This window comes from Zootermopsis nevadensis, unplaced genomic scaffold, assembly GCF_977971745.1.
Source record: "Zootermopsis nevadensis isolate Lab colony 2312 unplaced genomic scaffold, Znev_1.0 Znev_ptg000007l, whole genome shotgun sequence".
NCBI classification, from domain to species: domain Eukaryota; kingdom Metazoa; phylum Arthropoda; class Insecta; order Blattodea; family Termopsidae; genus Zootermopsis; species Zootermopsis nevadensis.
The window spans coordinates 1,990,997-2,013,896 of record NW_028259139.1 but is presented as its reverse complement, the minus strand read 5'-3'; the positions used below and the strand labels follow the sequence as shown (position 1 = coordinate 2,013,896).

The window sequence follows — 22,900 nt, the reverse complement described above, 5'->3', positions numbered from 1 at the left end:
AGTCATCTTCAGATGAACTCTTTATAACATCACATCCCAAAATAAGGAAATGTCATACATTAATTACTGTATTTTCATTAAGATTTTCCCCATCTCTGAATTAGTTGAAATTTCAGCTTGGTTGTGCACATTATTTTCAGTCTGTGATATTATATTTCTCCATAACTTTTTTATGGACTCTGTCGACCTTTCAAATTTACTGCCTCTGCACAAAATTGGACTTCATTCAGTTTTGACAAGGTAATCTGCTTTTGTTATTTCATGAGAAGAGATCATCATTTTCTTCTTGGTCTAAAGTCATTCTTCTTTGTGACTTTGCAACGAGTTACGACATTTATCTTTTTATATTCTAGTTATTTGCTTTAAAACATTCAGACCCACAAACAGCAACTTCTGATTATAACTTTATAGCTCTAAATACCAGTTGTCCGAAATTTCTGATGTGGTGTGGGATTTAGCATTTGTTGTACCTGTTTTCACATATAAATGACAAATTATTGTTGGAGAATGGGACAAGTAGCATGTAGAGAAAGTCACTGAAATGTTATTCTTTCAAGGTGTGTTAAAAATATAGTTGCAGAAACATGTTTTTTTGTTCATAGTAATTTGGCTGTGGCCTTAGTGCCAGAAAATTAGTGTATATTTTATTTTACCTTTTCATTAAAATTTGATCTTTTCCAACTAGCAGATTGAAGGAACTCCCAAAGAAACTATGTTCTTGTTCATTTTTCAGATGTCAATTGATCCCAGTGAAATTGTACAGGCCGGCTCCACTCTATACGAAGCAAATCCTGGGAGTATCCCCAGTACATACATCCCAACTACTTCAGCTGGCAGGTCAGTGTTATATTTGTGTAACATTTAATTGTTCATGTTTAATAGTTTATGTATACAAGGTCATCCTGATATAGTACATTGTATGGGTAATATGTGGAGAGATAGACATTCACTTATTCATGAAGCTCAAATCATAACATACTGTGCAGTTTCTTAATCTGTAACTTATATCATCCCTTGGTTCCCTGTTGAAAAAGATCTGTACATAACTTATCTCTGTATTCTGTTGATATGGATAGTAAATTTGTTTTTGTAGCCTTAAGACTTTAGTTCATACTGACTCAGTTTTAGTTTTCAGAGTTTCTTTGCCCATGTTTATTTTGCAGTCTGTCTTACGTTGCATTCTGCTTTAATTAAATGTCTATTTATTTTATATATATATATATATATATATGCATGAATCCAGGTAGGAGGAAGCTTCATTTAGGTATCAGCAGGAATAAGAGCCTTCAGTAATCTATGAATGTTGAAGAGACAATTGTTGATTGTTGAACATAAAATGGAAGCTGTAAGTTGTTGTCTCCAAGATTTTATAGTGTAAAGCCCAAATATTTTAATGTGATCATAATTATTTATTAAGTATATTATATTAATGATAATTGTGATTGGTTATGGCCGGCCGCAGTAGCCACGTGGTCTGAGGCACGATCCTCGTGCTTCTGACTGCTGCGACCGTGGGTTCGAGTCCCACTCAAGGCACGGATGTTTGTCCGCGTCTTTCCGTGTTTGTATAGGTAGAGGCCTTGCGTCGGGCTGATCTCCCACCAAGGAGTCCTACCATTGTCCAAACAGATCAATTAAATGAATAAATAAACCTCGACACCTACGGGTAAACGAGGATGTGGAGAAAGAAGAAGAAGAAGTGATTGGTTATAATTAAGGATTTTTAAGTATAGTGTTTTGAAAGGTGGACTAAGCAAATATTCTTCAATAAGCTTACTGATATAATACATTTGTATTGTATAAATAATTTTTAAAGGTGGTGACTCAACATAACAACAACACAAATAAATATTCTAGAAGAAGACTGACTTTAGACATTAATTGATCTGCAGTTTCGTAGTCTCATATCTCTTGACTAACTGCTTGCTTTAACAGCCTCACTATTTAGCAGGGTAATGTACAGAAGAAAACATAAATTGTTTGTGTAATATTTTTATTTAGTGTCGGTTTCATGGTGATGTCGTACCCGGGACGACCGCCCATGGTTCCCGGGATTCCTACAATGCCTCCTACAATGGCCATGCCATACATGCAGCTTGGAGGTGAGTTGCTAGTTAACCAATATGGGAATAATCGTGATCATCCGTATGGAATTAATTTGCTGCCCAGAGACTTTTTCTCTTGAAGTTTTCAACATTTCAGGTTGTTTGCGTTTACTATAAATTACCTCCCTTGTGCTTTGAGAATAGTTTTTAGTTTTGTGTAACATACTGTTCAGTGTTGGAACTTTCATGGGTAACATGACACAGACTTTACAACTGGGGTGTGATTCCCTAGATGTATTCAGGAATCTTTCTCTTCATTGTTGTATCTGAAATGGCCGGGCCCCATTCAGCCACCCATCTCGTCCCGTGAATATTGGCAGTGAGATCGAGAAACCACCTATTTACCTTCTGTTTGACAAAGTAGTAGTTGGTGTTCTACATTACTTGTTGTAAGAAAATATGAAAAATTAAACACAGTAATGTTTGTAGAAACTAGCAGATAATTCAGAGGTGATAATTGTTATTTGTTCAAGTGTTAAAATGGCTCTGTACATGTGCACCAGGCACTTACACATCGAGGTAAAGTAAATTCTGTATGTTATAACTATCACTGCATCATAATAATTATACACTCTTGTTTATAAATTTATGATATTGTACTTACATGCCAACAGAAATTTGTCAGCATGTGCAAAATTTTAACAGTTCAACTGTACTTTTGTGACTGCCTCTGTCTCTTATCTTCTGGGAAGAATGTATATGCTTTGTGGGGCTTATTAGATGAAGCTAATTTTTATAACTGAACTCATATTTCATACACACGAGTTAAAAGAAATGGTTGTTTCTTAGACCATGTAGCTTCAACCGACAGTCACAAGTTAACAAATAGCTGAATGGACAGATTTTGAATCTTAACAGTGCATCAATATCCAGAGCTCTGGCATGTAACTAAGCCACGTGCTATGTGTCTGTGGTCTCTTATGATATAAAATTATTTTTCTATTACAGCACCTCCACCATTGATGCAGGCTGTTATGCCCATGCCACCACATGTAAGTTTTAGGTATTCATTTCATAATGAGATCGAATTCTTGTGAAATTCTACATGAACATCTTGATATTGGTACCATACTGTCTTTGTTGGTTGATAACAGTGCTTGTGCTTTTCAACATAACGGCTTTGTATAGTGATACATTTTTTAATTCATCTGCAATGAAGGATATTTAAATTAAGTCTCTACTGCAGTGTTGGAGGTTATTTAAATATTAAACCTTCAAAATGCAACAGTTTCATAAGTTGGCCCAAACTCTTAGGAAAACTAAGATAAATTCTAGAGAATCAAATTGCTCATTCTATCTCACCTTAAAAATGTATTTTTTGTGTAATTGTATAGTATTTGCATTTTTATAGGTTCATACATGATGGAAACAAAACAAACTACTGAACTGTTCAAACTGAAGAATTAGAAATTTAGAAATGTGTATAGGAGCCATACTCTGTGATGCCAGATCATGAGTTATGTACCAAACAAAAGCATGCAACGTGGTCTGTAGAGATGTGCCTTTCATTTTAAAAAGATGTCGATAAGAACACATCAAAATTTTCAGCAAAATTGAAACTCTGTACTGTACAGCTTTGGATTTCAGGGATGTGCTGCGTTAAATGTTGAACGTTATCTAACATTTTGGCAAACATTGCAGTTACCATTTTCAGGGTGATTGTATATTAGCTGGGCATTTTTTGGAAGTCTTGTTTAAAGTAGGCAGTAGGTGGCAAGTGGGATGTTACATATCTGATTGGCATAGTTAAAGGAGCTGGCTGCTATTCATTTGATAATGAGCACATGATTAAGGTACATTTCCAAAAGTAAAAGCTGTCAATCGAGCTCCAGCCATGAAAACTTAAGGACAGGAATTGAAGTGATTTTTTTCTTTGAATGAAATATGGCCATAAAATAAAACAAAATTAAAGAATTCAAAACTTACATGACAGTAGAAAGAGCAGACCTTTGTCTTCAGAATCATCACATGATATTTTAAGTACTTTTAAAGACTTATAAAAGAGGGCATTATAAAATATGTTCTGTGTTGGTGCAGTGTAACAATGCCAGCAGTATACAGTGACAAGGAAGAAAATGAAAGTTTTGGAATTTGGCATGAAAGGGTTAAATTTTGAAAAAAAATTTACTAGGATTACATTTTAGTAATGTGTACTTCAGATGATACCTGGACCTCCAATGCCTCCGCTGCCTGGGCCTCCAATGCGCCCGTACAGGCCACATCCTCACCACCCACAACATAGTTCTGGATTACGCACCAACTCATTCAGCAAGAGACAACATGAGCCATCAGGACCACCTGTAACAGTTTTTGTAGGGAATATCACTGAACGAGCACCAGATGCAATGATAAGACACATCCTTGCTGCATGTGGCCATGTTGTGTCATGGAAGAGAGTGCAAGGTAATTACATCCAATCAAATATTTTGCTTATTGGGATGTGCGTTTGCATGTTTTTAAGGTTTGTTGAGCACAGGTCACCTTGTACATTTTTTGGTAAGACTGTATATTTATTTCATCCATCTTACTATGGGAACCTGGGTTTAATCCTAGGAAACTTCACATGAGATTTGTGGTTTATGAAGTAGTGGTGATATCCCCCCTGCTAATTATCATTCTGGTGTTGCTGCGTACTCATCTGTCACTGTCCAGTGAGGTGTGTGACAACCCTCACTGAGCAGCACATTATTATACACTTGATCTTAAGTTACGGGTACTGTGTACTGCCAGATGGAGGATACAAACTACAAAGATTCTCAGTACATGATTTTCTGTGGTCATCTGTTGGTTAATTTGTCTTTAGTAATAGTACAGTAAAACGTATGTTACAAGTCTTTGTATAGCAAAGAAATTGTATGTTCATCTATGACTGAAAAAGATTTCACTGTTATAATATGTACTGTCTTCTGAATTACAGCATTTGGCTTTTGTGAGTATGGCAGTCCGGATTCTGGTCTGCGGGCTATCCGGCTTTTGCATGACATGGACCTCGGGGGAAAGAAATTGGTGGTGAAGGTTGATGCCAAGACAAAGACTGTGTTAGATGAATATAAAGGTACTCACTTCTCTGGAATAATTGCAGTTAGTGAACAGATGTTAAAACAAAATATTTTTAACTGATATATGTGGGTCAAATTTAAAAGCTCGTGATTGTGGTGAGTTATTTAAATAAAAAGTTCTTTGGTTATTTTCCATCGTCTAGTAAAAAAAAATAGAAATCGACGTTTCGGAGATGGGACTCTATCTCCGTCTTCAGGTACCTACTCTGTTGGGCCCAATAGATAGAGCTAATCCCTATCTCCAGAGATGTTCTTAGCTGCAGAAAGATTCATAATAAAGAACATTTATCCTAATGTCTATCTAGACTTGTTGAAACTGCTGTTATTTGTATAGTGTAGAATTGTAAAATAAGAATATGAACTTCTGTTTGTTTGCAGCTGACCGTCGCCGGAAGCTACTAGGGCGATCACCTCTTCAGGATGAAACCCCAGATGAAGATGACTATATTGATGAAGCAATAAAGCACAGTGATAAAGTTGCCATGGAGCGCATCATGGTGACCATGGAGGACTATGAGTCTGATATGAATAACTACTCTGGCCCACTTGGCAAGGGGGATCGAAACAGATCAGGTAAGCCGTGAAAAATTGCATCATTGCATTTTACATTCCATATGCAATAAAGTCTGTATTTAGTGCTCTTAATTTAAGTAATTCTTTTAATGTTAAATTTATGTGATTCCTTGCTCTGTATCTCGGGATTTTTTCACTTGTTTATTGTTCAGACCGTTTCTGACAGGCGAGAAACATTAAATGGGGGACTTGAGGTTCTCACAGCGGTGAGTATGAAGATTTCCGTCTTCTGGGTTGTTGCGCTGATGACAGAGGCAGTATGACCTCTGAAACGTTGGTAAACATCGTCCAGACTACACAGCGCAACAACCCAGAAGACAGAAATCTTCATACTCATCGCCCTGATGATGGAGGCAGTATGACCTCTGAAACGTTGGTAAACATCGACCAGACTACACAGCGCAACAACCCAGAAAACAGAAATCTTCATACTCATCGCCCTGATGACGGAGGCAGTATGACCTCAGAAAAGTTGGTAAACATCGACCAGACTACACAGCGCAACAACCCAGAAGACAGAAATCTTCATACTCATCGCCCTGATGATGGAGGCAGTATGACCTCTGAAACGTTGGTAAACATCGACCAGACTACACAGCGCAACAACCCAGAAGACAGAAATCTTCATACTCATCGCCCTGATGATGGAGGCAGTATGACCTCTGAAACGTTGGTTAACATCGACCAGACTACACAGCGCAACAACCCAGAAGACAGAAATCTTCATACTCATCGCCCTGATGATGGAGGCAGTATGACCTCTGAAACGTTGGTAAACATCGACCAGACTACACAGCGCAACAACCCAGAAGACAGAAATCTTCATTAAATGGGGACTTCACTGAATTTTATATTTTTATGTTCTGTTGGTATGCTGTCTGTCTTTAATTGTATTGGACATTTTCTTGGAAAATATAAAATTCTCATGGTTTATGCTAAATGTTTGAAGACAAATTGAGGAACAATAAATAAGTATGAATTAAGCAGAGTAAACCATGGTTATTTCATTCTTCCAGTCTTTCCGTCTGATACAGATCCATTCTAGAGCACTGATATTACTTTTTGTGTTATTTCTTCAGAGAGTAAAGATCGTAAAATGTCCAAAACACAAGAGAAGCTGCTGAAACTCAGCCAAGGACAGGGTCAAGGCCATGACGTTCCTCAAGGAGATGCTGGATTGGTAAGCTGGAAAAGTATTCATTAAAGTTTAACTAACTCTTGAAATTTTTATTGTTCATTGTCACAAACTATTATATTCTTTTTACATTTTTTTTTGTTTAATTGTCTAAGGTTACAACATCCTATTTTTCAACATGTTTTGAATAATGTTGGTCATCTTATGCCTAAATGGCGAATGAACTCGGATCAATCTGTTGGCCAAAATACGCATTTAGTCAGCATGTCATAACATTGAACGAATATGTATGTTCAACAGATGTTAACAGCGAGAAGTCAACTGAATGTTGTGTCTTGGTGGTTGGCACCAGATCATATATAGGTGGTCTGTGGTTCAAATTTTATTCTTGAGGCTGATTATCCTGTTAGATATTTTTTGTGGTTTTCCTCCGTCCCACCAGGTGAGTGTTGTGATGGTACCTTAAGTTAGGTCGTGGATTTTTCCTTCCACTTTCTAATTCATTAATCACATCATTCAACACTATACAGTCTGAGCTTTTGACAGTAAACTACAAATAAAAAATTAAGCAAGAAGTCAGTGCCAAGTCATGCATGTTTGCAGATACTGGAAACCATTTCAGAGATCAGATGTGCTGTACTTTCTTGTCCTGCGTGCAGCTCAGGTCTCATGCTGTTTGGCCTTTAATAGTTCACCACTCTGAGAGATTCTCTACAGGAGGACCATTTTGAATCTGATGGTCCTCTAAAGATTACTGCTTACTACTGGCTGTATCAGCAAGCTAAAACGGTTTTCCGTGACTATTAAATTGATGTGCATCGCCACAGGCTTGGGAGAATGTAATGAATGATGGCAAAATAAATATACAAATGTTTTCACATATGTTTTTCTTGTAATAAAACTCTTCTCAGAAAAGATTTGGTAGTGTTAAGTTTGTGGTGACTCAGATATGATATATTTATGTCCATTTGTGTCTGCTGTTGCAGTTGCTGGATGATGTGGACATTGAGGAAGGAAAACGAGATCTAATTACACGGGAGATTGGGAAGTTTCGTGAGATCATGAAGGTAAAGGTTACATCCTTCACTCCAGACAGGGTTGTAGATTATGTGGGGCACTTAAATATTGTAACGTTGTTAGTCAGTTGGAAATCATTCTTTGTGGCTGTGTTTGTAGCACATGAAGGTTTGATTTACAGCTGACAACATTTCGATTAGATACTAAATGCAACACAGAGTTTTAATTGAATTATGTGTGGAAAGCAATGCAGGCTGGGGTTACTATGGGGTGACAGAGATTCCACAGTTGGTACTGTGATTTGGAGTTTAACACTATGGGGTTTTGGTTTCTTTATAGTTCTGATCGCTTCCACCAAATCATTTATCTCGTTCCCACCCCTACAAAGCGACATTGAAGTTTCAAAAAGCGATAATGCTTGTCTACAGCATCGAAAATAGTTTCCTAGTCGCACAGATTTAACTGACTCTGGTCTTCAGGATAATTTAAATGGACTATATGAAGGCATATAAAAATTGTGCATCAGAGCTGTGTGTGATTGTAGGAACCTTGGGTATTGTGCTCTGATGAAGAAGGAATGTAAATACATAATTTGACATTCTTGTAGTGATAAACGTTGATAACCTCCTCATTGCTGTTGAATTGAACATTTGTTGGTTCACCTTACAATCTACCTCCGAGCGTAATTTCTCGTATACTTCAGTTCATTCAAACTTATTTTTTGTTGTAATAAGCACATCATGTTAATAACTGCTGTACTCTTGTTTTGAGGATCTTGGGTACAAGCCTGTTTAGATTTCATCAAACACTGCTAGATATTTTTGCCTCTACCTTGTTTAGTGTTCAGTAGTGTGGCAATTTGGCGATATGATAAGCGGATCTGAGTGGCTGGCATATGGGCAGTCAAGGTCATTCCTACATTGTAGGTGTGGCAGGGCATTTATTACTCTGGAATGGAGCAGCAGTGTTTTGTTCATACTGTCGATTACCTGTCAAAAGTATACATGTTTCTACCGTACTTAGAACAAGTTAGGAAGTATATGCATAACATCAATTTTGGTGTGTTTCCTATAGATTTTTAGTTTATAAATACTTGTGTATAACTATTAGTTATCGTGGGCATTTGTTGTTCCTTTTGTATTTTTCTATAGACAGTGACCCCACTGTTATTTGGGGTTATTGACCTTTGTGTGGTTGGGGTGTCTGGTGCCTGTTTCAATTTGGTGGTGACATTTTTATGAGGAACGTATCCAGTGGGGAGTCTCCCATGTCATTCCAATGTCACTTGCAGAATCGCCAGAAGGTCTTCAAGTACAGTGTTTGTAATTGTTGTCCAGTTGAAAAAGAAATAGAATATGTTGACAAATTCTAGTAAAACTCGCAAGTATTACATTTCACAAAAATCATTTTGGCAGTTCTTTGTTGTTGGCGTGCAGACACAGATTTGCAGACTGGCAGGCATAATGAAGATGTTGTGCTCATTTTTGCAACTTCATTTTGAACATAATTAAAAAGACCAATTAATCTGTGAACGTATTGTGCTTGTTGCTACTGTATGGTACTGTTGTCCAGGGTAAATGAGTGTGAAATTCTGACCTTCATGATTCTCACATTTAGTGTCAGATTTTTAGTAGGGGGCGACACTGACAAGTCAGAATGACATTCATGGTGAAATCAAGAGCGGATTAAATTCAGGGAATGCTTGATATCATTCAGTCCAAAATATTTTGTCCTCTCATCTTATATCAAAAAAACTAAATATTAAAATATACAAAAGTGTAATTTTTCCATTTGTGCTGTATGGGTACAAATCTTGGTCTGCCAGGTTCAGGGAGGAGCATAGATTGACATTCTTTGAGAACAGACTGTTGAGAAAGATACTTGGCCCTAAAAGGGAGTAAGACAGATCATGAAGAAAATTGCATAATGATGAGCTTCACAGCCTGTACTCACCTGATATTGTTAGGGTGATCAAATCAAGGAGGTTGAGGTGGGAAGGACATGAGGCATGCATGGGGGGAGGGGTGTTTACAAGGTATTGGTTGGGAGGCCTGAAGGGAGGAGACCACTGGGAAGACCTAGGATTAGGTGAGAGGATAATGTTAAGATGGACCTTAGGGAGACGAATCAATTAAGTGAACTGGATGTAGCTAGCTCAGGATAGAGTCCGGTGGTGGGCTTTAGTGAACATGGTGATGAACCTTCGGGTTTCATAAAAAATTTCTTTGACAAGCCGTATATACACTCAACTTTTCAAAGAATTTCGTGCACCATAGAGTGAGTGTCAAACTTTTGTAGTCAAGGCTTATGTTCCACGCAAGTAATGTATAATTTTCTTTAAATTAATATTTTACTAGCATTTAGTAACATACATTGAGGATTTTATACCTTGCTGTAATGCAATTGAACAGTTGACATCACAAGTTATAAGGAAATATTATAAATTTTAAATTGTATGTTTTGCAAAGCCTGCTTCAGAATAATGTGATTAAGTGGATATGAAGTTAATAGCACAGCAGTGCCAACTTCCAAACTACACTGTTAATTTCAAGAACAGTTTTCGTCTTCAACTGCATTTTGTTTAATATACACCATATCAAGAATGTATTGAACATTGTAGGCACATTAATTGTACAGGTATTTTATGTCTTGTACCAATCTTTTGCATATCGAACTGAAACCAAGAACTTCGATGAAGCTTAACTTATACTTCACATAATATTGAATCATATTTAATGAAACATGAAAGATATAAATTGAATTTGCTTGTCAACTTTTATATAGGCTTATATTACCAAGTTTTGTCTAAATCTTTTGAATAGTTTTGGAGCTGGAGCATGAAATAATATTCTCCACTCTGTGCATTCAATGTATGCAGTTTTTCTGGAGTAGTCATCCAAGATTGGCATGCACATGTTATAGTGTAGTAGGCAGTCTCTCTCTTTATACCATGATGAAGTTTTCATTGTAAGGTGAACCAATCTCAGATATGTTTATCATCATAGTATCAGGATAGAAGCCCAGAGTCTGTGGTGCTGTTAGCATGTTGAATGATGGACCTGTACATAGTTTTGAATGATATAAGTTAGGCTAGATCAGTGACGTGACATGACGTGTGGTACTTCCTCACTCAAACCTAGGCAGCTGCGGGGAAGTCTGTCACGGAGTTGTTACAGCAGGCAGGCTAATGTGTGCGCACCAAGCGTGTCTGTCGGTGGTGAGTATGATGATGATGTGCGTGGCAGGTGTGTGCTGCTTGCTGTACTGCTGTAATATGAAAAAAAATTACACCTTGTGGTGGTTAACAAGTCACAGCCCAGTACAAGCAGGCTGCAACATGCTCCATGCTTCATAATGAGCTACATTACCTCCAGTATTAGTCTTACTAACTAAACTAGAAATTGTGGGGATAATTGCATGCTGATGAAGATGGTCTTGCTGACTAGTTTTAGCTTGCAGAATGGATTTATTAAGTATGATATTCTTCATTTGTGACAGAATTTTCTGTCCTGACAAAAATTTGTTTATGAAGTAAATGTAGATGTTTGTTATGATATCAGCAAATTTTCCATTTGATTAGGTTCATACTCCTGAGTGTCGTTTGTAAAGTAGTAACTACTGCTAAACCTTGTGTCACAGGCTGTGCATGAAGTTCCAGACTGTTTCATAAAAATCGTGTAATCTCTTAGGCAAGAGCTTAAAGTGTTCACTTTTGTGACAGGGGTCCCAAGTTCAAATCTTGTCCTGCAGATTGGCTATTCTTACTGAAGTCTTTTGTGATTTTCCTCAGCCCCTCAAGGCAGATACTGTGATAGTACTTTGGAATCAGCCAATGGCACACTATCTTCCATGTTTGTATCAACATTTATTACGTCATCCAACACAATATAGGCTAAGCTACTGAAGGTGTTGTTTAATAAATCATAAATAAATAAACAATCTATCGAACAATAGTTTTTCAAATCAGGTTTTATGATGATGAACATGAGTGGTGTTGTGTAGAAAAATAAAGCATTGGCATATTTTAAAATTTGTGATTTTAACAAACTGAAATTATGGATGGTATACTATTCTCTTCTGCAAGCTTTGCTGGTCACCGCCATCCATTTATCCACCCATTTCCCTTAATTAGTAGAAGTGATCTGTTGTTATGTGAAGTGTGGTTTACTTCTTCCTCTTCTGGTGAGTTTGGAGATGACAGGTAGGAACAGAACAGCACAATTACTAGGTGAACATTTGTTTCACATCACAATTTTTTTTTTTTTTAGCATAGATTGAATAGTGTTACCAATTTGCAGAGTGGTAATAAAGAAAGAGCGTAAAAGTGAAAGTTCAATTAATCTTTCAATCCTGAGTGCCAGTTTCCTATTTGTTTGTATCGGTCATGGATCCACTACGTAGACACACTGTAAGTATTATAACTTAATGTTGAATTTTGTCATTCCACAGTGTTACATTAAATGTTAAAAGATTTTACAAATTCTTGAACTTTGTGAAAAATATTTTTCCTTAACTTCATCATTGTCATAATTTCATGTTATCTTAGACTATATTGTTATGTTTTTATGGTGCGATCACATAATGTGGGTGTCAGATTGTATGTATTGTGTTGTGAGCAGCCCTTTCTTACAGCAATCATAAATATATACCTCCACTCCCCAATCATCTCTGCTCCCAGTTCTTCCTTTCACATCGTTGGGTCCACCATCTATCATCTCTGTAAGTAACAACAAGAAGAATAACTGAACTCCTTCAAATCAGTGAATATGAACGACCCTCTTGTGATCTTTGTGTTTTGGTCTTTAGTTATATTATGGCTAATCAGGAAAGAACATCAAAAATTTGAGCTGTTTTCCCACATAATATTTTTCCTTTTTTAATTTTATCTGTAGTCTTGTCCTGAAGCTGGTTTGTCATATAGCAGTATTTTTCATATTCCTGTCTATTGGAATTCAATTGTGATAATGTGATTGAAGAAGTGTTTTGAGTTCATAATTATAACTTTAAGAGGTGATGTGTTAACACAACATGTATTTAGTAATTTACTTTTACTCTTTTCTCTGATATTTAGCTGCTTGATGGCTCTGTTGATCTGTTTAAAAATAGGTGACTTTTGTCTTGTTCTTTAAGCCTGGTTCCATCTCTGTACTGCACTGAAAGAAAGTAGTAAGTAGTACTGTTCCTGGGTCTAAATTGTATGCTTTGCCTATGTCACTAGCTTGTGGATGGGGGGGGGGACGCACATACTTTGTAAACCAAAGACATCAACACAGGAAATGAGGCGGTGAGCTACAAGGTATTGCCGCTGGGAAACAGTGTTTAAGGTGTGGACAGCTTCCTTACTTTAAATGGTCATTGGGAATGCAGTGTTATCCTGACTACAGTAGTAATAGTAGGGTTGCTATTTTTTGGAGTCTCAGAACAGGATTTATATGCCAGCATTTTGTTGTTGTTCCAATATCTGTATATAAGTCCGACACGTTAAGTTTAATGTGTGTACTGAACCTTTATTTGTTCCGCATCATACTTTGATAGGATTCATGGAATGTGTATACTTTGTCTTACACCATCTAGTCAGTTGGTATATTATAATTTTGAATATGAAAAAAATGTAGTATTCTCAGCTATTTTAATACGAATTCATTTGACCAAGGAATACCACAAACTTTTAATTTAAAGTTACCAAACTTCTGCCACTGCAACACTATTATTAAATAACCCAAGAATCAATAGTATTTGTAAAACAAAATGCTGTAGCGTTTTAAAATAAAACATAAGTTAGTCATCTTTGTATCTTGACCATATGTACCTGGTAACTTATCCTTTGGCACTGTTTTGCTACACTTCAGATAAAAGAGTTGCAATAGGACACATTGTTCCATACAAAGAAACATACTGTTTGTGTTTCAAGACAAGGTCTGTAATCTTTTCAATATTATTGAAGTATGCCTTTGTTGGTCTTCTGGGTTGTTACACCGTCTGGACTTGTACATTTGTACTCACCTGCAAGTCCACTTGATGCCACAATCCAGAAGACTACCAGGGACATTTGTACTGCCATGAGTACCTCAAATCTCATACTTTAACAGCGTAGTGATATTCACAAATATGACAGTTTTGTAACTCTTTTAAGGAGTGACTGCCATTCTGTGTACATACTACACAGCAGGTTTAGTGAGAAGATGTGAGATAAAAGGGTGTTTATTAAATGCCACTTTTAGTAGGCTTCTGTTACTGGATAGGTGCTTAATATTTGGTGATGTCTTGGAGCTCTGTGCAGGACAATGTTGGTTTGCAAAGAACAGCTTACTATTCTGTGCACAACAGGCAAAAGGCTAGCTGTATTTTATAGGTAACCTTATTCAAAATGTGTCAAATTGTTAAGGTTAACCATTCTTTCTTTTTAAGTCTTTCTGCCTGTAAGAATATATTCCATTACAGATCTGAAATGGGGGGGGATACCCTTAAACTGCAGTTCCTTGAAAGGTGACCAGCAGTGACCATATAGTTAGAGTCAAGGAAAACCCAACTTGCTGCTGCTATGAGTAACATGTATATCATAAGATTGCTGTCTTCTGGGTTATTGTACCATGTAGTCTGGTAGATTTCCACCAACGTTTCAGAGGTCATACTGCCTCCATCATCAGAGCGATGAGTATGAAGATTTCTGTCTTCTGGGTTGTTGCGCTGTGTAGTCTGGTCGATGTTAACCAAGGTTTCAGAGGTCATACTGCCTCCATCATCAGGGTGATCGCCCTAATGACGGAGGCAGTATGACCTCTGAAACGTCGGTAAACTTCTACCAGACTACAAAGCGCAACAACCCAGAAGACAGCAATATTCAGACTCACTGCTGTGGAAACCTCAAATCCTACATGTATATCATATTTATTATCTTTTTTACTATGGATAAACTACTGATGTTCTTTCCTCTATTTGTTGACATTGTCCTTTTTGCATTTACTGGTTCTCTCCAGTGTAAGAGGTACATCTGGCTCCTTGAATATGCTGTGGTAAATAAAACTTGGCATATCATTGGGCCTGCTGTACTTGCACTCCGCAATGACATGGGTAAATTTAAGTAAATATCCAAGGTGAAGGAACCAGAAGATTATTGTACAGCTTAATTTTTCCATTCTTTAAGTTATGTGTGTTAATAATTATAGTAAGTAACAAAATGTGAAAACAACATGTTATGTTGTTTTCACATGTTCTTTAGGCTCATGCTGTTCTCAGTTGCTTACCTGAAGTTTCTCTGTACCAAATTTGATATAATACATGCATGGATATTTTGTAATTTCAGGCCAATTTAAAGTTATGAAAAGAAGGGATGGCACAAAATGATGAATACATAATGATTGGGATTTTTGTGTTCGGATAGGTTTGGATTTTCTTTTTTGAAATTTTAACCTGTGAAGAGGGCAAAACAGGATGAGAGAAAACAGCAGTAATGTTTACTATAATTACCTGTAGTGTAATAGTGTTTATTATGATCATAAATGATGCAAAATTGTGGTAAGATTTCTATCTTGTATGTGATCTAAAAATATAGTTGACAGTTCTGTGCCAGAATTGAACGTCTCTGTTTGTGACTGCAGATGCAATGGACAGAGTTTGGGCATGCAATCATACTTTCTTCTTACGTATTTACATGAAGTGTATTTTAAATGGCTTACATTTTTTTACATGTACAGGTTCCATCTTATTTCGTGCATAGCATGAAATAATTTGAAATTGGTAATCCTTTGTTTATAAATGTAAATGGTCTTGTCATCCACTTCCCTCTGATATACCAGCGTGTATTAGTTTTCTCCTGGTATGAACGTGTGTGCCTGAACCATATTGATTTGTCACTGTGCTATTGGAGTCCGTTTCTTATAATATATGGCCCTGATTTGAAGAGAATTTGTTTCACACTCAAGTCAAAAAATGTTTTATATTATGTTATAGTTTTATGGTGTTTCTCTTCATTTTCCATTTTATTATTAGGCGTGAAATAAAATTATACAAAATGACACGCTGTCAGATCTGCACCACCGTGAGTTGAAGTTTAAAATGTAGTTGTCATTTTAGATTTAATCTGACCAAGGAAATACTAATGTTTATGATTTTTATTTCTGATGTCTTCTTCATCTCATTTATGATCCCAGTAAACATCTAGGTCCTGTGTTATTTGCTTTTTCACAAGTATTGAAACATACAAGGATTTGGTACTGCTATTTCAAGGCTGGATGTTGGGCCCTGTAATGAACCATCTTATTCCATTTTTGCATTCTCACAATCTTTGTCATAGCCTATTGAACTCTGAAAATAGCTGGTGGTATGATCCAGTATGCTCCTATTGTTTATGCATCTTTGAAATAAAAATATTTGACTTATTGCAGTGAAATCTGCTGTTATCATAATCAGTCATTTCATTCACAATTGGCATTAACCCTAAAAAAGGATGTGTTTTTTATATATAAGTTTGATATGCTTGAAGTTCCTACAGTCCATGCTATGCCCAACTAACTGCAGTAACAGCTTTTTTCTGTTGGTATGGTATTTGTTCCTTATTCTAATTGTATATTAAATATCTTTCAACCTATTTATATTAACTGAACTCAAATTTAATCTGCATTTAAGTAGGTAACATTTAAAGTATTTAATGTTAATTTCAACTTTACCAGAATTCTGTTCTGGAATTAATGTTTCATCAGTGTGTATTTTCAGACACTAAATTCATTGGCTGCATAAGTATTTAAATAACTCACAGGCTGAGTTTTTACATTTTTCCAGAATACAACGAATAGTTCCATTATTATTCTTCACCAAGTGATGGATATATTTTGGAATAACTACAATTGGGATTTTGTGTCCAGACCATGCCATAACGACGCAACTTCTGCATATATTAGGTGCCACCTGGAATCTGAACATTGGGAATACAGACTTGCTAACGGTACTCATCGGGTTTGGAGCATGTTCCATTTTGTTCTGAACCAGTCTTCATTCCAGGCACAATTTTATATTAGATAATGTGCCTTCAGGAAGAGCTCAGCAACTAAATATTCATGTACTGAGTCCATGGCTGTGACTTCAATATTCAGCGGACCTGTGCATGTGCAGATGAGGGGCGCTTTGACTCACTGTATGAATTTGACTTGGTGTTTCATTGTGCCCAGCAGTTAACTTCATCCCTGTTTTGAGTTTATTTTAAAAAGGGTACCAGTCCCTTTCTTACTTCCATACCAGATTGTGGATGACAAGAGGAAAGTCTGACTGAAGATATTTAAAGTGAACGTTGTGAAAATTGACACAAGATGATGCTTTAGTTCCAACCAGTTTCAACATGACTCTGTTGTGGCAGGAAACATGTATGTAGAAGATGACAGCTTGGTTTTTATTATGTATAATTTCTGTTTGATATTAGAATGATTCATAGAGGTTCGCTACTGTTTCACTGGAGTTGATTGGTCCTCTTGGGCCATGCAACTTCATGTGACTGTTAGACATGGCCCATCCCACCCTCGCAGTGACCTGCTGTAAGAACAGGTGGTCACTGTGTGGGCAGGAAGCTGCACCAATGTGAGAATGTGTGCGCTCCAGCAAACCTACTGTTTCAGATGACTTCGGTGCATAGTGCTTGCTGGCGGAGTGAATGTGACATCATTGTGAAATACTGGCAAGGTTTCTCCTTTTGGTGACGTTTTTATGTTATGTTAAACTGCTTGAGAGATGGGTGGATATAAAAGATGCTATGGTATGATATGTTGTCTAGTACCCCACAGTCAGCAGCCTCTGATAAAACTATAAGCTTAGTATACAGATGTATCATGAAAAACAGGGGCAGGTCACAGTTAAAATATTCACTGTAGCTTAGAGTTCAGCAGGGGTCATTATGAAGGCTTGTAATTCTGTGTTCAGAGTTTCAGAAGGTAAAGATTTCTATCTCAGTTAGTGTGTGTTTGGCTAATGCTATATTATCAAAGTCTTGTTCATAAAACGGGCTTGTGTAACAAAGTTTTGTATTCATCTAATCTTGTAATGCAGATTTATTTAATATCATTGAACTGATGAATTATTTATGCAGAAGCCTTGCCAGTTTTATTGGTGGGTGTAATAGCAGTAGTGGGTATTTGTTGATGTTGGTGGTGATCTATCTTGCAGAAGCAGGAGGAGGAGAAGGAGGTGGAGAGACGGAGAAGAGAGCTTGAGGAGCGAGAGTCTCGTGAGCGAGCAGCTGCATCTGGTCGAGACAGAGATCGGGACCGGGGGCGAGACAGGGACAGGGACCATAGGGCACGCACTCGCACGCCGCCTACATCCCATAGTCCCTCTCCACGTTCACGGTCCAGGTCACGGAGCAGAGAGCTCAGTCGCACCCCATCACCAGAAAGCAGTTCATATTCAAATAAGATACGTACAAAGGGCAGAGACCGTCCTAGAAGATCACATTCCAGGTACTAGCAAATTATTTGACATATATCACTGTAACCTAGTTTAGGTTGTATGTTTAGGTATGTGTCACTTTTCCTTCCTCCTCATCATTTTCCTTTCCAGTATTAGAGCTAGTTTGGCTGTTGCAGATGTTAGAAGACAGAATCTTTTCATTTTTGTTGAAGGGTTTCTCAAATATCATCTTCCTTTTAGTTTTATAGTTTGTTGTTAATATTTTTTTCTATAATATTAAACATTGGCATCATGTTGTGGTTTTAATAATAAGAGTATAATGTTAGATTGTCTCTACACAACAAGAAGTAGTTGTACAAACTTATACGAACGTGATGAATTGTCAGTATGTTTGCCCGGTAAGTCGTGCGTGACACACACAAAACCTACTGACAGTTCATGAAATTCATATTCTAATGATCATCATCATCCAATGTCTGTCCGTAGACAGGTATCAGTGGAACTGCGCCCTCCAAACCTCCCTCTAATGATACTTCTAGGAAAATAACAGGCTGAAAACTACCATTTACAGAGCAATTAAATTCAGCATGTGTTCATCTAAATAAGTACAACACAATCATAACAGAACATTGGTCCAAGAGTATAAGATGAAGCCCACAGCATATTTAAATCATTTTAGAATTTAAGCTTTGTGTGAGCTTCAGAACAAATTTCCTAAGCAATTTTTAAGGTAATCCGCTAGTGAAGTGCCACCCCCACTAGCCACCATCTGCCAACATCTCTGGCTATACAGATGTACCATTATGCATTATAATCAAGTCCATTGCAGCTTCTTTCCATTTTGTTTCCATCAGCTAAATAAACAACTGCCTGGGATATTCAGTTGTAAAGAGACTGTACACAAACAATTCTGCATTGACAAATTAAACCTGCTCGCGTAAGAAACTACCTACAGGCATACCTCAGAGATATTGCGGGTTTGGTTCCAGACCACCGCAACAAAGCGAGTCACAAATTTCTTGGTTTCCCACTGCATATAAAAGTTATGTTTACACTATACTGTAGTCTATTAAGTGTGCGATAGCATTATGTCTAAAAAAACATGCGAGAATTACCAAAATGTGACACAGACACGAAATGAGCACATGGTGTTGGAAAAATGGCGCCGATAGACTTGTTCGATTCAATTACTAAAAAATGCAATATCTGCGCAGCGCAATAAAACGAGGTATGCCTCTATATTGACTTATAAAGGATTTTGGGTTGTTAATTAGGGTCATCAGTGTAAATAATAGCAACATTTCCAAACTCAGGCAGTTAACATTAAATGAACCTGCTCCTAGGAGGAACATTGATTTAAAACTGGAAACATTTCTCAGACTAAGCTGCACACACTGTGGAAACATATTTTAGTTTCAGTACAATTTCCAAGCTGGTCACAGTAAGGAAGTCTGATGTTACACAGTTACTTGCATTTGTCTGACATGAGAAAAAAATTCAGTGTTAAGTGCTGGTGAAGTAGACGTGACTTGCAAAGAACATGTCCCAGTGCAAGCCAGCAAAATATTGCCACCTGTTTCTACATATTAGGTGGTGAAACCATCATTTGGCACTGTGTTGGTGGTATTCCGAGTGGAAAGGAGCAACAGTTTTAATTTTCCACGACTACTTTACTACTTTCATGCCAGTTAGTGGTGACAAAGTATGGTGCTGTAATGGGTTTCTACTGTAAATATTGTTGGTGAAATTTATCATACTTTTTTTCAGACTTTTCTAACAGCATTAGAAATGTAACTGTAGTGAATTCTGTACATTATAAATCAGTTGACATTTTCCAAAAAATTATGTGGAATGGTATTGCAGGGATAGAGAGAGAGAGCGGGAGAGGGAGAGAGAACGGGAAAGAGAGCGAGAGAGAGAACGGGAGCGGGAACGAGAACGTGAGAGAGAGGACCAGAAGAAAACTGAACGTGAGATGCAGAGGGAAAGAGAGGAAGAGGAAGAAGCAAAGGAAAGAAAGAAACAAGATCGCAGAGCACGTGTGAAGGAAGCAGCATACCAGGTACTGTCATGACAGTAGTTTCTACCATTAACCATGGGCCCACAGATCCACAGTTATTTGTTGTTTTATTGTTGAGTGTTATAATGAAACCAGAATTTGACTGTCGTACTGTACGTCCAAATTCGTGACTTGCCATAAGAACCTGAAGCCCAAATTATGTATTGTAAAAAATGTGAGTTTGAACACTAATTGGAAGAAAACCTTTCATGTGAAGAATTAAACATTAAGATTGTAAATTGAATATCAGGAGATTTTTAGATTGAGAATCATTAACTGGGGATTTCACTTCAATTTATATAAGTTTGTACCAAAATTGTCAGTAATTAAATTATACAATTTAACCTTTGTTTTTGTATTGCATGTGCTTCATAAAAATAATCAGACATAATATCTGATGAAACCCTATACAGTATTCTAAGACAAAGTAACCAATGAAGTATTGTGATACTGTCAGTCTGCAGGCTCTCCGTGTATCATATTTCAAAAAGATATACAGAGCAATTTATACAGTCCATTTGTGCTAAGCATATATTTGGAAACTCACAAGATAAAATTAAGTTCTAAGCAGCATATGATAGCACTATTAATGTAATTTTAGGACAATAAAATGTACTTATTTTTAGTCTTCGACATAACCACTATCTTATATGATATATCTTTCATTTTGTTCTTAACTTTTCAAGATAATTCACAGCTTTTGTTGGATGATTGCACAGATTACAATTTAATCCTGCATGTGTATTCCTTAGAATGTGGTTTTGATTAACAATTTGACATATAGTAGTCTGGTACTTTCACAGAAGTAGTAAATACTATTTAGTGACTGCTAAATTTATGATGATGATTGCACCACTGTTTGAGAGAACATAATTTAAGTTGGCTGATATGCATTTCTGTTTTAATTTCGTAAACATTTCTAAATTCATTATTGATTATAATATTGTGTCAGTGAAGCTCTGTGTTTAAATAATAACCTGGTATCAAATTGTAACTGATCATATTCATAGATACTGAAAGTACTAGTTAGGCTTATATTTGAATATTTGCCGTATTTATTTATATACAGAGTTCAAGTTAACTTTGGTTACTCATATGTAACTAATGTTCTGTGCTTTTAAAGTTGTTGTAAGTGGGATAAAGAGATGTTTAGATTGATCCAGCACTAAATGTTTAATATTTACATTCGCAGGAGCGACTGCGGGACTGGGAGGCAAGAGAGCGACGCAAGGCAAAGGAACATGAGAAGGAGAAAGAACGAGAAAGACTAAAAGAAGACGATAGGGAGCGAGAAGCTAAGGGGCTGAAAGAGTTTCTGGAGGATTATGATGATGAACGTGATGATACAAAGTATTACAAGTAAGTGCCTATTACTGTCTTTGAGGGGGGTGTTTGTCAACAATTTTCTGCTACAACTCCAAATTGGCCTCCAGAAGGACCTCCTGACCCTTTGGCTTTACCCGTTACACACTTTTTATCTACAAATAGAAAATTTGATCATCCTTCCATGTACCTCTTGTTGACCTCATTCCTGATTAAGGTTGAGACCTGAGTTTGGAAACTGGTCTCCATGCATATAAAATATTAGTGTAATTGAACATATTTTAATCATTCATATGAGTACCTGAAATTCCACTGTTTGTTTTTGGCAGTACGAACATAGATGGTGCATTTTTGACCTTCCAGTTTTGAGTGAGAATGCTAAGTGGTTGAAAGTGGTCCTGAGTTTGTATTTGGCACAAATTCGCGGTGGAGCAGCTATCTGTATGCCATGCACACTTGACACAAATGGACTACAACTGAATCACGCTTACAGCATGTCATCTGACCTTGAGCTACAACACAATCAGGCATCATTCATTGGTGTTGTCGATCATACGATACGTTAGATTCCAGTATTGCCCTTTTGTACTCAAGTCATTTACGTGTGTATGCCTAGTAGTCCGAAACAGTCCAGATTATTCACCACTAGAAATGAGCACTTTTGTGATGTGGCCGTTTTTGAGTTGGGATATTCAAAAGAGCAAAAACGCACATAAACTGAACATAATTACTCTCAGAAATACAGTGCACCATGACAGAATTTCTCTGCACTCTGGATTTGTCAGGTTGTTTTAGCAGGTGATATAGCATCTTTAAATAGCAATGGAACCAAGACTCCAATCACTTTGTATCCACGTGCATCATTCTACTTATGTTCATGGCAAAGTAAAATTTGTAAATATGGGCCATATGCAAGCTGCAGACATTGATTCCTGTTAAATTTAACAAGAATGTGATGTGTTTTGTGTACATCAGAGGGCGTGAACTGCAGAGGAGATTAGCAGAGAGAGAGAAAGAGATTGAACAAGATGGCCGTGATCGTCAGAGAGAAAAAGAAGAGTTGGAGGAGTTAAAGACTAAAATTTTCTCAGAGGAGCATGATGACCCTGGTGCAGAATTTGAACGAGTAAGTACGATCGACTAATCATTATTTTCTTTTTCCTACTCTTTAGATACTACTGTTAGGTAATTTTTTAATATATGAAAGCTATGCTACTGCTGCATATTGTGTGTGTGC

General features: G+C 37.0%; 1 protein-coding gene across 2 annotated transcripts in view; it reads left to right on the top strand.

Annotated features, from left to right (window-relative positions):
• LOC110835534 (RNA-binding protein 25-like) overlaps positions 1-22,900 on the top strand; it is a 29,559-nt gene that overhangs the window by 2,086 nt on the left and 4,573 nt on the right. For both annotated transcript variants that reach the window (XM_022075830.2, XM_087343916.1), the window contains exons 2-13: positions 734-837; positions 2,002-2,102; positions 3,054-3,097; positions 4,265-4,508; positions 5,023-5,160; positions 5,543-5,737; positions 6,817-6,917; positions 7,859-7,939; positions 18,039-18,331; positions 20,145-20,343; positions 21,533-21,699; positions 22,639-22,789. In XM_022075830.2, the coding sequence (XP_021931522.2) occupies positions 734-837; positions 2,002-2,102; positions 3,054-3,097; positions 4,265-4,508; positions 5,023-5,160; positions 5,543-5,737; positions 6,817-6,917; positions 7,859-7,939; positions 18,039-18,331; positions 20,145-20,343; positions 21,533-21,699; positions 22,639-22,789 (1,818 nt within the window). The remainder of the gene's footprint in view (positions 1-733; positions 838-2,001; positions 2,103-3,053; positions 3,098-4,264; positions 4,509-5,022; positions 5,161-5,542; positions 5,738-6,816; positions 6,918-7,858; positions 7,940-18,038; positions 18,332-20,144; positions 20,344-21,532; positions 21,700-22,638; positions 22,790-22,900) is intronic.